Source organism: Xiphophorus couchianus, chromosome 7 (assembly GCF_001444195.1).
Source record: "Xiphophorus couchianus chromosome 7, X_couchianus-1.0, whole genome shotgun sequence".
Lineage (NCBI taxonomy): Eukaryota > Metazoa > Chordata > Actinopteri > Cyprinodontiformes > Poeciliidae > Xiphophorus > Xiphophorus couchianus.
The window spans coordinates 29,834,465-29,846,480 of NC_040234.1; the positions used below are offsets into that span (position 1 = coordinate 29,834,465).

Genomic DNA, 12,016 nt, shown 5'->3' on the forward strand with positions numbered 1-12,016 from the left:
TTTGAAAATCTATATTTTCAACAACATATATACATTTTTCTCCACAATAGAAAAAGGTGTTATTGTATGTTATAAAATCCTAATGAGGTTAACCATTCAACACGACAAACAGTTGAACAGTTAAGAATGCTTTTGCCTAATACCATTTCAGCTCCCATTGCTCACAGCTGGAAGTTCTATCTGACTGCTGATTCAAGTGGAACAAATTTATATTATGTTCCATTTGTACTCAGAAAAAAATTACATTTAAACAGCATGAAGTTCAAAACATGATTTGTATCTCCCCATTAAGTCAGAGACAATTCTAAAAGTTGGTGGCTCACCTTTGACTCCAATATGGCTGCTGCAAATACCAAAGAAAATTACGGTTACAGTAAACAGCTTAATTGCTCTTTTGTGCCTCACTAAATCCATCATGTTGATAGCAGAGTATGACCGTCATTAGTGAAAATGTTATGTTTGAATGCACTACATAGGGGAAAAAAAACATTTTCATCTTGTTTTTCCAATTCTAGTTATTCTGGTCGCTGAGCAGAACAACTAGCAAATCCCCAATGTTTTCGTATGTTAAATTGAGTGTTAATACTAAATCTGAATCTTTGAGCCAAATATAGTGCAGCAATACAGCAGATATTTTGCTAATACAGCTCAAAGAGCCAGGTGAACATAATTTGTCTGTTTTGATGCTAAAATCAAAAGTTAGGTTCAATTTACTGAAGAAAGTCAGCACATACTGAATGTATATATAAAACATACGATACATATACTGATGGATCTATGGTTACCTTCCAGCAAGATTGTCCTGGATTTGAATTCTGCTCTTGTTTCTTTTGGCATGGATCTTTTGTGGTTTCCAGGTACGTGGCTCCCTTACACAGTCCAGAGCATGACTGTTTGGTTACTTTGTCTCTGTAAATTGTAAGGTGTTAATCTGCATGGTTATTTGCCCTGTGTATCTCTATGTTGCACAATGATGAACTTGCGACCTGTCCAGGGTCCTATTTCAAAACATTGCTTTTTCCCCCCCCATTCCATTCTATAGATAAACTCCTCCTCCGCCGCCGTAGCTGTGTCATGTGCCGGGCAATATAAAAAGAGCAGACCTAGCCAAGAATGACTTCCGTGTTTCTCTCCAATCATGTTCTTGTTTAGTATTTTGTTGCTCCCGAAGCCAATTGTTGCTACAGTTCCGTGAAGCCTCAACCAATAGGAGCTCTGCCCTGCCAAGTCTGAGCCCGCCTCCCAGATTTATTTAGCAGATTCCCGAAGTTTAGCTGAACTGCAAGAAAAAATATTTGTAAAACAAATATAATGTGAGGTTTATTTTAAACAGACATTAAATATTAGCAATGCGGCTGCTTCCGGGAGCATTTGCAGATGGAAACGGAACATATTAAGACACGACCCTCGTGTTTCTCATCTTTTGGTGGGCATCAGCAGAAGACGGCAGTGAGAGAAAAGGCTCGACCGAAAGAAAAGAAGACCTGGCGTTATGTCTGTTCGACTGTTGCTGCTGCTGGTTTTTAGTCTGGAGGTGTTCAGGTGTGAGATATCCGAAGAAAAGGTTGGCTCGGTCATCAGTGCTGCTAAAACGTTGGTGTGGGGACCAGGGCTGGAGGCGGACATCGTCCTCCCTGCTCGATTCTTTTACATTCAGGCGGTGGACAACTCAGGGAAAAAGTGAGTAAATATGGCCTGGTCTGCGTATGTTGCTACACCTCCCTCAATCCCAAGTAATGGATGTTTTTTTTTTTTTTAAATGTGTCACATTGAAAGTTTTCCCTTTTTTAAATAGTTTGCCGTCAGCCGTCCTCCAAAAAATAATAAATAAATAAAAATCGATTTTTGGAAGTTGTTTCTAAACAAGAGTGCAGACAAGTACAACTTTAGTTATATAGCGATGGTTTATAATAGCTTTAAGGCCCTTTACAGAAAGCAGTTTCGGTTTAGACCCAATCAGACAGAATTCCAAATCAATTCGAATCATTCTAATTTAAGCCCAGTTGTTGTTAAAGGAAGGGTCGGGCCTCAAGCTGTGGATCAGAGGAGTCAGGAAATCTTTTGCATTTAAAGAGAATTATAAACATTCTGCTACAACAACTGGTACAATATCTTGAGAATATATCAAATATCTTTAAAAAAAAAAAAACAAAGAAAAAAGCAGAGAAGCATATAATCATCAAACACATTTTAATATTAGGTAAAGATATCCTGGGCAAAAGCTGTTTTCAAATATTGACTTCACTTCTGGCTGCAAAAAACATTTACTCTCTCTGCTCTGACAATAGTTATCAAAACTGGAAAAAGCTGCTACTATATTTAGTGTTGCCTGCAGGCTGTCTTATCTGTTTACAGTTTCTTTTTTCCCTGTTTGCTTAAGTAAAAAGTTTAAACCTAAAACTAGGGAGAACACATGGAGCTGACTTTCAAGCAGTTTCGTCACACATACTTTATCCTCTAAGAAAAAAAAAAACCCTCTAGGTTTCACATTGAGGGTGTGTTCTCTGTTTAGCTGTATCATTTTCACTCATTTTGCACAGAGAGCAACAATAGATATCAGATTTAATTTTAAGCAGGCAGTTTAATCTTAAACTATTACCAATCGTGAGTAATCTCTCCGTGTCCTGATACGTTTAGTTTAACAACGTCGCCTGGAGAGAAGACTTTTGAGGTAAAGATGGTCTCCCCAACAGAGCAGTTCACCAGGATCTGGATTCAAGTTCTTGATCGTCGGGATGGGTCGTTCTTGGTTCGCTACAGGACGTACGCCACCTATACTGACCTGCACATCCATGTTCTGCTGAAGGCCAAGCATGTTGCCAAGTCACCCTATATTCTCCAAGGTAGAAAACTGTTCAAGTTGCCATAACATTGAAACATCAAAAGATTACATTTTTGAAGTGTAACATCAACATTGTTGCTATGAAACGGGGTGAAAAAGCATGAATATGTCTCTCCTTCCCAGGCAGAGTCTACCACGAAGGCTGTGACTGTCCCCAGCCAAGTGGTTCTGTATGGGAGAAATGCATGCGCTGTCCTGAGTCCTTCGCCCAGATAAGCAGGGATCTCTCTCTTTATTCAAGTGTTGATCCAGATCAGAACGCACAGGAGATCCCAAAGCGCTTTGGGCAGCGCCAAAGCCTCTGTCATTACACAATTAAAGAAAACAAGGTACTTGACAAATTTAATTATAAAAGTTATACAAGTTATAACTCACAGGTTCTATAAAAGAACAGCACAGAAAATCCTAAATGCATCCCCTTGCCGTTTACACGACTTATGCTTTTTTTCCAGATTTTGTAAAATTGCAATCACAAACATCTGTGTACCTGTTTGAGATTTTATAGAATTAATCAACACAAGTTGACGCATCATTCTAAAGTGTCACTCCCAAAATGGCATCTTTTCAGAAATAGAATGGTTTTTTGTTTTTATAAATGAACCCAGATTAACTTAAAAATCAATTTGAAATGCAAAAGAGGTTAGTGTGACTTATTTTTGCCAAACGTCTTCAGGGTTTTCCCCAGAAAACTTGCAAAGCCTGGTGGTTGAAGTGCTCTGGCAGTCTTTCATCCAGTGGTCCAGCGTGTTTTTGAGTTAAAAAATGTTTAAAGTTAACAGGAAACTTGAAAATATCACTTGATAATTATGTTATTGGAGATTGGAAGATTGATGCCTGTACACAACTATAAAGTCTTAAAAATGCAAACATTAAAAAAACCAACTTATAAATAACTTAAGCAATGCTTAGCCTGGTGGGAACACAAGTAAAGCCTGGTGGCCCGCCAGGCTTATCATGTACTAGGGGAAACCCTGCATCTTCATTTTGTCCTTCCTTTTCCCTCCAGGTGTATGTGAAAACATTTGGAGAACATGTCGGTTTTAGAATCTTCATGGATGCCATCTTACTCTCACTCACAAGAAAGGTGAGCTTTAAAGTGAATAACCTAATACCCTTCATCTTAACAGTTCAGCACAGAGAATATTGACCCTATCGAATGTGATGCTTCTCTTCTGCAAACCTTTCATCATGAATATATATATATATATGAGAACATCAGACAGGAGCTGAATCATTGATATTCTACAAGGGTGTGTTTGTAGGTTCGACTCCCTGATGTTGAGTTCTTTGTAAATCTGGGTGACTGGCCCCTGGAGAAGAGGAAAGCCACTGATAAGCTCCATCCTATCTTTTCTTGGTGTGGCTCAAACAACACCAGCGATATCGTCATGCCCACTTACGACCTGACGGAGTCAGTTCTAGAGAGCATGGGAAGGTAGGGCCTTTGAATCAATATGCTTACGTGTTGCTTAGCACCGGAGTTAATAGTATAATTCAGTCTCATTCAGCAAAAGCTTACAGGATCATTATTATTATTATACACAATCAGCTATTTATGCAGGTGAACTTGGAGTGCACTCCAGGAGCTTTTTGAAAACGAAGCCTCTGCTGGTTTCGCTCAAGGGAATTTCTCTAATAAACTAAAATCAAAGGAAGTAATTTGTCTTGTTCTTCCTGTCCTTGCAAAAGTTTAAAAATAGACCAGCAGAAAACTGCTCCATTAGAACAGGCACCCTGTCCTTCAGTGCCTTTCACGAGGATTCACAACCCAGAAACTTTTTTATTTGCCTTTAAAATTACTAACTTAAATGTATTTAATGTGGTAGACCAATATAAAATTTTTACAAATAAGTCCTGTACATGCATATGGGTGTTTTTTTTATTATTGTTTTTGTTCATTTTAATTAAATAATTTGTTAGCAAAAATTATTCCTCATGGACAACAGGGCCAGAAATGAAATACTGCATCTTTGATGTGATAGTCTATGCACAGCAGGTCTGAATGCCCCGCTAACTGACCCAACAACAAACAAATCCCACTGTGTATTCTGAGGAGGCTTTTAAAAAGTAGATTTATTTAGCAAATAAAACATTATTTAAATGAAAAAGCAGAATTTGCTTTTTTGAAAGATTATATTTTATTCATTTTGTGTCTAAAGGGGTCTTCATTTGCTTATAAAACGTTTGTATATAAATTGTCTGTAATGTCTCTGCTGATTTATCACAATGACTTGGACTCTATTTTATGCAAAAAGCACAGCCTACAAATTTTACTTTGCTTTTTTAAGATACTGAGTTTGGCAAAACAGAAGTATATTTTGTCACACAGATTATTTCCCTCTGGAACAGCAGGAAGTTTGACTTCAACTCTTTATTTTCCTGAACCGGACAGAGTGAGCCTGGACATGATGTCGGTCCAGGCCAACACGGGGCCACCATGGCCGGAGAAGAACGCCACGGCCTTCTGGAGGGGCCGGGACAGCCGCCAGGAGCGCCTACAGCTGGTCAAGCTTTCTAGAGCTCATCCCGACTTTATAGATGCTGCTTTCACCAACTTCTTCTTCTTCAAACATGATGAGAGTCTCTACGGCCCGCTGGTCAAACATGTCTCTTTCTTTGATTTTTTCAAGGTGAGAGTGGTGAGGGTGCATGAAGACACGTCAACTCTGTGCAATATGTCCTGAAACCAATTAATTATATCTTTAAAGTTACTATACGCGAAAACTAATTGCCAAGTTAAGTACAACTTTAGATACAGAAGCACTCAGTAAAAGCATGGAAAAAGAACACAAGGAGTATGGAAACATAAATTCCTTTTAGTCCAAAGTTCTTGAGTTTTTCTTTCCAGTGTTCCTTCTTTATGTCCTTCAGTTTTTGTGTCTTTTCCTCCTACTTTGTGAGCTCGTTCATTTTCCTTGTCTTTGCCTCCTTTTGTCATTCATTGTGCCCTTTTGTCATATTTTCCATTCTTTCATTTTCACTCTTGTCCTTTCTTCCTTCCTGTATATTTTAGTGCCTGGTATTTGTAGATCCCATAAGTAAAAACTAGCCTAATAAAAATGTCTGCCCTCGTCAGGAAGTTTTTGAATTTCTATTTACAAACAGGCAGAAGTGGACAGAGAAGTATGGAATACCTACATGAAAACTATTTAGAAACTAATTTCGCTTAAGGAAAGTAATTATCTCATTTGATTTATGTCTCTCTTCTTGTTCACCTGCAGTATAAGTATCAAATAAACATTGATGGGACAGTAGCCGCCTACCGTCTGCCGTATCTGCTGGCAGGAGACAGTGTGGTCTTAAAGCAGGATTCCAGTTACTACGAGCATTTCTACAATGAGCTGCGGCCGTGGGAGCATTACATCCCGATAAAAGCAAACCTGGGTGACCTGCTGGAAAAGATCAAGTGGTCCCGAGACCATGATGACGAGGTGATCATGTGTTGGATAATTATGGTCACTAAAATTGAACTGGTGTCGTTGTGAGCAACCATTTCACACACAGATTTTTTGCTTTCATCAAGAGAATATATGAAGATATATGAAGACACGTCATATGAAGACATGTGCATATGCATTGTTACTTTTCGAGCAGCACCAGAATCCACTGTTAAAATCCCAACTGGAAAAACAGAGTAATGGAAAAATGCAAGCCTTCCTGCTGTGCTCATTGTATCTGTTAAATAATGGTCACATTATTTTTGCATTATCAGATCTCTTTAGCTTGCTGAGTAATGCTGTAGGCAGTCCATTTAAGAATACATTATTCATGAGTATGAATTTATTGACTCGCTGAGATTATTTTATGCCTCTATGAGTTAACTATATATAAATCTATCAACAGGAGCTCATCAATTATACAGTGCTTAGTGAAGTATTCATACCTCTTGAAATGTAATCATGATATAACCACAAACTGCAACGTATTTAGTAGGATTTTGTGTACAAAACATAATCTGTCACTCTTGGGGGTGTTGGATACAAATGCAGAGTACACTTACTGTAATCAGAATTTAGTTTGTAAAAAAGTTGTAAGAAGTCCACATTCCTGTAATTTAACAAATAAGTTGAAATGCATTGTTTTTCTTTGATTTCAGGCTTGCTAGATGTGTATTTTCTTTTAGGTTTTATATTTTTGAAAAGCATTAAATTCAGCATGTTAGGTATTGATTTTTTGAGGTGTAATTCCTCCTTGTGGTTCTGTTTTTAAAACTCTCATTTTTTTGCAGGCAAGGAAAATTGCCCTTGCAGGTCAGCAGTTTGCCCGCAGTCATTTAATGGGGGATAGTATATTCTGTTACTACTACAAGCTTTTCAAGGTATCATTGCTGTATTTTTCCTTTACCTCTGCTTACAGCAGAGTAAATCATGTTGAGTAAATCATGTTGGTTGTTGTGTTGAGTAAACAATATTGGTAAAATAATTTTTGCTGTGCTTCATATAGGAGTATTCCAGACTGCAGATCACAGAGCCTAAGGTTCGGGAGGGCATGGAGTTTGTAGAGCAACCTAAAGATGACTTGTTTCCATGTTCCTGCGACCGGACAATGGTAAGGGATCTCAGTACGTTTCCTTTATACCAGGGCAGTTTAGAACAAGTGTTAAACAGCTAAAAAAATATTTATCAATTGTTTAAATCTGTTCTTAAACATGTGAATGCTTTATTGAAGAACTGTCTTTTTTTCCCTCCATTAAATGGATGCTCTGTTGGCCAAAGTGATTTATTGTTATTAACTCCCTTTAAAGTTTAAGAAACTAGGTTTTCAGTTAAATTTAGCTTTTTCGTAATAGTAGACCAATAAGAACATACTTTCATTTTAAAGTCTCTGGCTCCCTCTGCTGTACATGAGTTGACATCGCACTATATTTTTCTTTTACTAATTCTGTTTATCTGTGTCTCCCTTTTTCAGGCAAAAGATGAACTTTGATCTTACACCATGGGAAGAGTAATGCATTATATCTGAAATTACCAAGTAATTTTTTTCAAGTTATGTCACTTTTTTATATAATTAAAATTATTTTTTTTTTACATTTGTGTGTGATTTATTTCCTTGTCTTTACTCAGCATTTACACATTAGCATTACATTCACATAAAATCACGGCAAAAGTCATATTGGCCCTGTGTTCATGTTTTGCATGTTACACACAACACAATTGTTCCCCCCACCCCCCTTTTTTTTCAATTGTTTTATGTGATGAACCAACACAAATAATCGCATAGTTTTGAAATTAAAGGAAAATTCTACATTTTCTAAGTGTTTTACGAAACATGGCAGCGGTCCAAACCTGAATTCAATATGTGGCACTGTTCCAAAATTGATGTTCAGATAGGCAAAAACTGAAAAATTGTAAATACCACTCCTGAACGCTAGATGGCACTCACTTTCAGCCATTTTAAAGAGTTTACAAAGAAGGACCGCCTGCAATGGACAAGTTTAATGAGGTATTCGTTAAAATAGCATATGAAATTCTTCATTAAAAATATTGTCAAGCGGTTTAGGCTGAAAAGAAGATTTAACACATAGAGGTTGTAAATGAGGATACAGAAACTGTACGTCATGAAAAAGTGTAATGAACTGTGCAGTTGAATGGCTTGCTTTTAAACTTATCTTTCAGGAACTTGTAAAAGTGCCGTTCGGGACAAAGAGTCTGGACGCAGTCTTGTGCGTTCCAGCGTCACTGAATGATGTTCAGACAGCCGTCATACTAACACACGGTGCGGGAGGAGACATGAACTTCAAACATTTAGTTTCTCTTGCACACGCTCTGGCATCAGACGGTTTTCTCTGCCTTCGTTTCACCTGCAAAGGCTTGAACTTGGCTTATAGAGTTAAAGCTTATAATGCTGTCTGGGTAAGTCTTTTTTGTTTCTGTTTTTTAAAAAAAAGCTAATGCAAAATTAAAGGAAAAATCTGACTTGTGAGCTATTTTGACACTTGAACACTATTTTAGTGTTCAAAAAACAAGGCGCTATGCAAAAATCTTTGTAATGAAGTTACATAAGGCAAACTGCAGAATCAATTCAAGAGAATTAAGTCACATTCTACTTTTTTAAACTTTTGTTTCAAGTAGTGAATAGATAGAAACCAATCAGATGGCCAAACAGAAATGTACCAAATAAAGTTTTGAAGATGCACATTGTTTTCACTGTTTGCTTCTTTTGCTGCTTAAAAGTAGAAATATGTAAACTATTGTGAATTTGACATACAGTTTGCAATAGCAGCTGATCGAATCTTTCTTGTGCCATCATCGACAGAAATATATAAGAGGCAAAATGTACATTTTCTATCAGTGCGCATTTTAAGAAATGTGCATGTTGTGAAATCCAGCTGTGTTATTTTAATTGCAAAGTCCTCATTTAAATAAAAGAAACACATATGTGTCATTTCAGGACTACTTGAAAACCTTGGAGAGGTTTACATTGAAAAACATATTTTTTGGAGGTAAATAGAAAATGCCACCTGCCCATGTTGATTTCCACTTATAATAGCTACTTTGTGTTTTAGACAAACTACTGCACTAACTGCGATTCCTTTCATGATAAAATCAGGCAGGTCAATGGGATGCCGTGCAGCTGCTGCTCTCGCCGTGCAGCTGAGCGATGAGTCTGAGGACGCAGTGCAGGGTGTCATCTGCCTCTCTTTCCCCCTGCATCCACCAGGAAAGACACACACCCATCATCAGCGGAGTGAAGATTTAAAAATGCTGCCTGGGAGTGTTTGTGTTCTGTTTGTGTCTGGCACTGAGGACACAATGTGCAACGGGGTGAGGGTGAAAGTGTTCTGGATTGGATGAGGAAATGGATTTACTTTTGTGCAATTTTTAATTTTTTTTTCCACATTTGCATTTGTTCTCCTTTTTTAACGTCCTGCCACAACATTTCAATCTGTTTCAGTCCGGATTTTTACTGTTCTATTGCAACATCTTCATTCTCCGTACTGTTTTAGATTTGGTTGTTCACTTTTCAATATGCAGGTTAACATATAGTCAAAAATGCAATAAAATATTTTGAGACGTTCTATGTCTCAAAATAAGGGAAAACTGAACAAAATTATAGAAAAAAAAGGACTTGCTGCTGTGTTTGGAACCTCAAATTGTCTCAACATGTCCCTGAAACCTTCCTAAATTTATGGGCAGGTACAGATTGTTGCTGATGTTTTTCCCAACTTGCCATTGTGTCAACACACATTTGTTGGTCATTTTGCTGATCATAACTTAATCAAGTGCATTTTAGTATTATCTGACTGCTACATCTACTTTTTTAATTCTACAGAAGCAATAAGACTGGGCTTAGTTTTTCCAAAGAGCTCATATTCTAAAGTAAAATATTTTATGACTGTAGTTTATCTTCATACACATAAACCACCCCTCTTGCATGCAGAGCAGCTTATTTCATTTGACCATTTCTACTCTACTTTTTTCACAGACTTTTCAGTTTTTTTCTTCAACATCTATAATTCTGTTAAGTCTCCTTTTTACCGTGCCTCTCTTTGATCAGTTTTTGCCAAGCCGTGTACTTGAAGATTCAATGATATTTCATGCCACAGTGGTGACTTTTCTTCTTTTTTCTTTGCTCAGGACCTTTTTAATGAAGTACTAAAAGATATGAGAGCCGAGGCTGAAGTTTTTTGGCTACCAGGAGGCAGCCACGGTCTGACTGTGAAAGGAAGGTCTGAGGATTCTGTAATGGATGATGTGAACTTAAAAGTCCTCCTGTGGATAAAGGAGAAAACAGTATCAGGGAATTGACATTTGGTGTTTGTCCACTGTGTTGTTAAATAAAAGATATTACATCATAAATGTGCATAAATGACTTGATTCTGCATGCCGCGTTATGTAATCATAAATTAATATATATTTCTTTTTCAGTGTAGTTTTCAAAACAGATTTTTTCTCTGATATAGTAAATAATAGTGCAAGCGGAGAAGGAAGTACATTTTAATGCAAGGTATGTAAGAACTTAAAGTTCAGCTTGTTAATATTTTGTTTGGCTTAGTTTACTGTTACAGTAAACCTTGTCTTCATGGGTAATAATTTCCACACAATTTCCTCTATTTAAATAAGTGAATTCAGCCAGTCCCTTCCATTTTCATTTTAAAGATGAAAAAGACTAGAAATCACACGTCCAGGTGAGTGCAGTATAGATGAAGTAAAATGAAGCAGTGGTAATGAAGCTGTAAGAAAACTTACTCGGAGGTAGCGAGACTGATAAAAGCAGTAAGAGTGAAATAACACACAAGTGCAATATGTGATTAGATAGGCAAGATGATCTGTATCTTCTATTAAGTTATCTGTTAAGGTGCTCCAGAGGGTTGTTAGGGCAGCAGAGAGAACCATAGGCTGCCCCCTCCCCACTATGGAACAGATTTACACTTCCAGGCTCCACAAGAAAGTTTTGGACATTTTAAATGACTCTTCACACCCTGGCCATGGTCTCTTCCAGCTGCTGCCATCAGGCAAGAGTTACAGAGCAATAACAAATCGCCTAAAAAACAGTTTTTACCCGATGGCAATCATGGCACTAAATTCAAAGGCATAAGAACTTCTGCTCACCACTTTGTTAAAAAATGTAAATTCTGTTGCGACACCTCCAGGCGCTGCAACCATCTTCTGATGTCTATTTATTTCTCATTTTGTACTATTTATTTCTTTATCGTTTTTATGTATGTATGTATATGTATATTGTATATTATGTACACATAACCTGCATTTTAACTGGAGTCGAGCAAATCTCAATCTCGTTGTAATCTGTTGATGACAATGACAAATAAATCTTATCTTATCTTATAGAATAGATGAAAATGATCAATTGTGGAGATCAAAACTACATTTTATAAGTGACTTTTTAAGATGTTCATTTAAATGTTTTACTCCTCAACTGTACAAAGTTGCCTATTGGAAAAATACAAAGAATAGACAAAGACATTATTGTAGCTAATTAATAATTGTACATGGGTTAATGAATTTAATTATTTCAAATAAAATATAAACATTTTTTTAAGGTATGCATTATTTTTTATATGTTGTCTATTAGCAATGAAAATGCAAATTCATATAATTTCTTTTTTAGATTTTGTTACGCAGTTTATTTTAGGACAAGAAAATGCCAGTGGTTCGTACCGTGGAGGGTTAATATTGTTGCGGCTCCTTTAAGGCCAACTCTGACGTCACCTTT

The 12,016-nt window shown here is 37.0% G+C and overlaps 2 protein-coding genes across 3 annotated transcripts; both read left to right on the forward strand.

The window, feature by feature from the left end:
* Positions 1-1,208: 1,208 nt before the first annotated feature.
* poglut2 (protein O-glucosyltransferase 2) lies at positions 1,209-7,784 on the forward strand. The gene is made up of 10 exons (XM_028022714.1): positions 1,209-1,680; positions 2,638-2,843; positions 2,966-3,171; positions 3,849-3,926; positions 4,105-4,277; positions 5,235-5,472; positions 6,064-6,273; positions 7,071-7,160; positions 7,286-7,390; positions 7,751-7,784. Exons 1-10 carry the CDS (start codon positions 1,493-1,495, stop codon positions 7,766-7,768), a joined length of 1,512 nt encoding a protein of 503 aa, XP_027878515.1. The 5' UTR covers positions 1,209-1,492; the 3' UTR covers positions 7,769-7,784.
* A 114-nt stretch (positions 7,785-7,898) lies between these two features.
* On the forward strand, positions 7,899-10,645 carry tex30 (testis expressed 30). 2 transcript variants are annotated; one of them, XM_028022717.1, is made up of 5 exons: positions 7,899-8,284; positions 8,458-8,694; positions 9,233-9,284; positions 9,392-9,606; positions 10,420-10,645. In XM_028022717.1, the coding sequence occupies exons 1-5, from the start codon at positions 8,267-8,269 to the stop codon at positions 10,588-10,590; spliced, it is 693 nt and encodes a 230-aa protein (XP_027878518.1). In that variant the 5' UTR covers positions 7,899-8,266; the 3' UTR covers positions 10,591-10,645. The 2 variants fall into 2 exon arrangements, with proteins under 2 accessions (XP_027878518.1, XP_027878519.1); XM_028022718.1 differs by having other exon boundaries at positions 8,270-8,368.
* The last annotated feature ends 1,371 nt before the right edge of the window (positions 10,646-12,016 follow it).

Coding starts and splice junctions, on each gene's coding strand:
- poglut2 (XM_028022714.1), top strand. CDS start 1,493: ATGTCTGTTCGACTGTTGCTGCTGCTGGTTTTTAGTCTGGAGGTGTTC. Junction 2,844..2,965: donor GTCACCCTATATTCTCCAAG/GTAGAAAACTGT, acceptor TCTCCTTCCCAG/GCAGAGTCTACCACGAAGGC. Junction 3,927..4,104: donor TACTCTCACTCACAAGAAAG/GTGAGCTTTAAA, acceptor GTGTGTTTGTAG/GTTCGACTCCCTGATGTTGA.
- tex30 (XM_028022717.1), top strand. Junction 9,285..9,391: donor GAAAAACATATTTTTTGGAG/GTAAATAGAAAA, acceptor TGATAAAATCAG/GCAGGTCAATGGGATGCCGT. Junction 9,607..10,419: donor AGGACACAATGTGCAACGGG/GTGAGGGTGAAA, acceptor TTCTTTGCTCAG/GACCTTTTTAATGAAGTACT.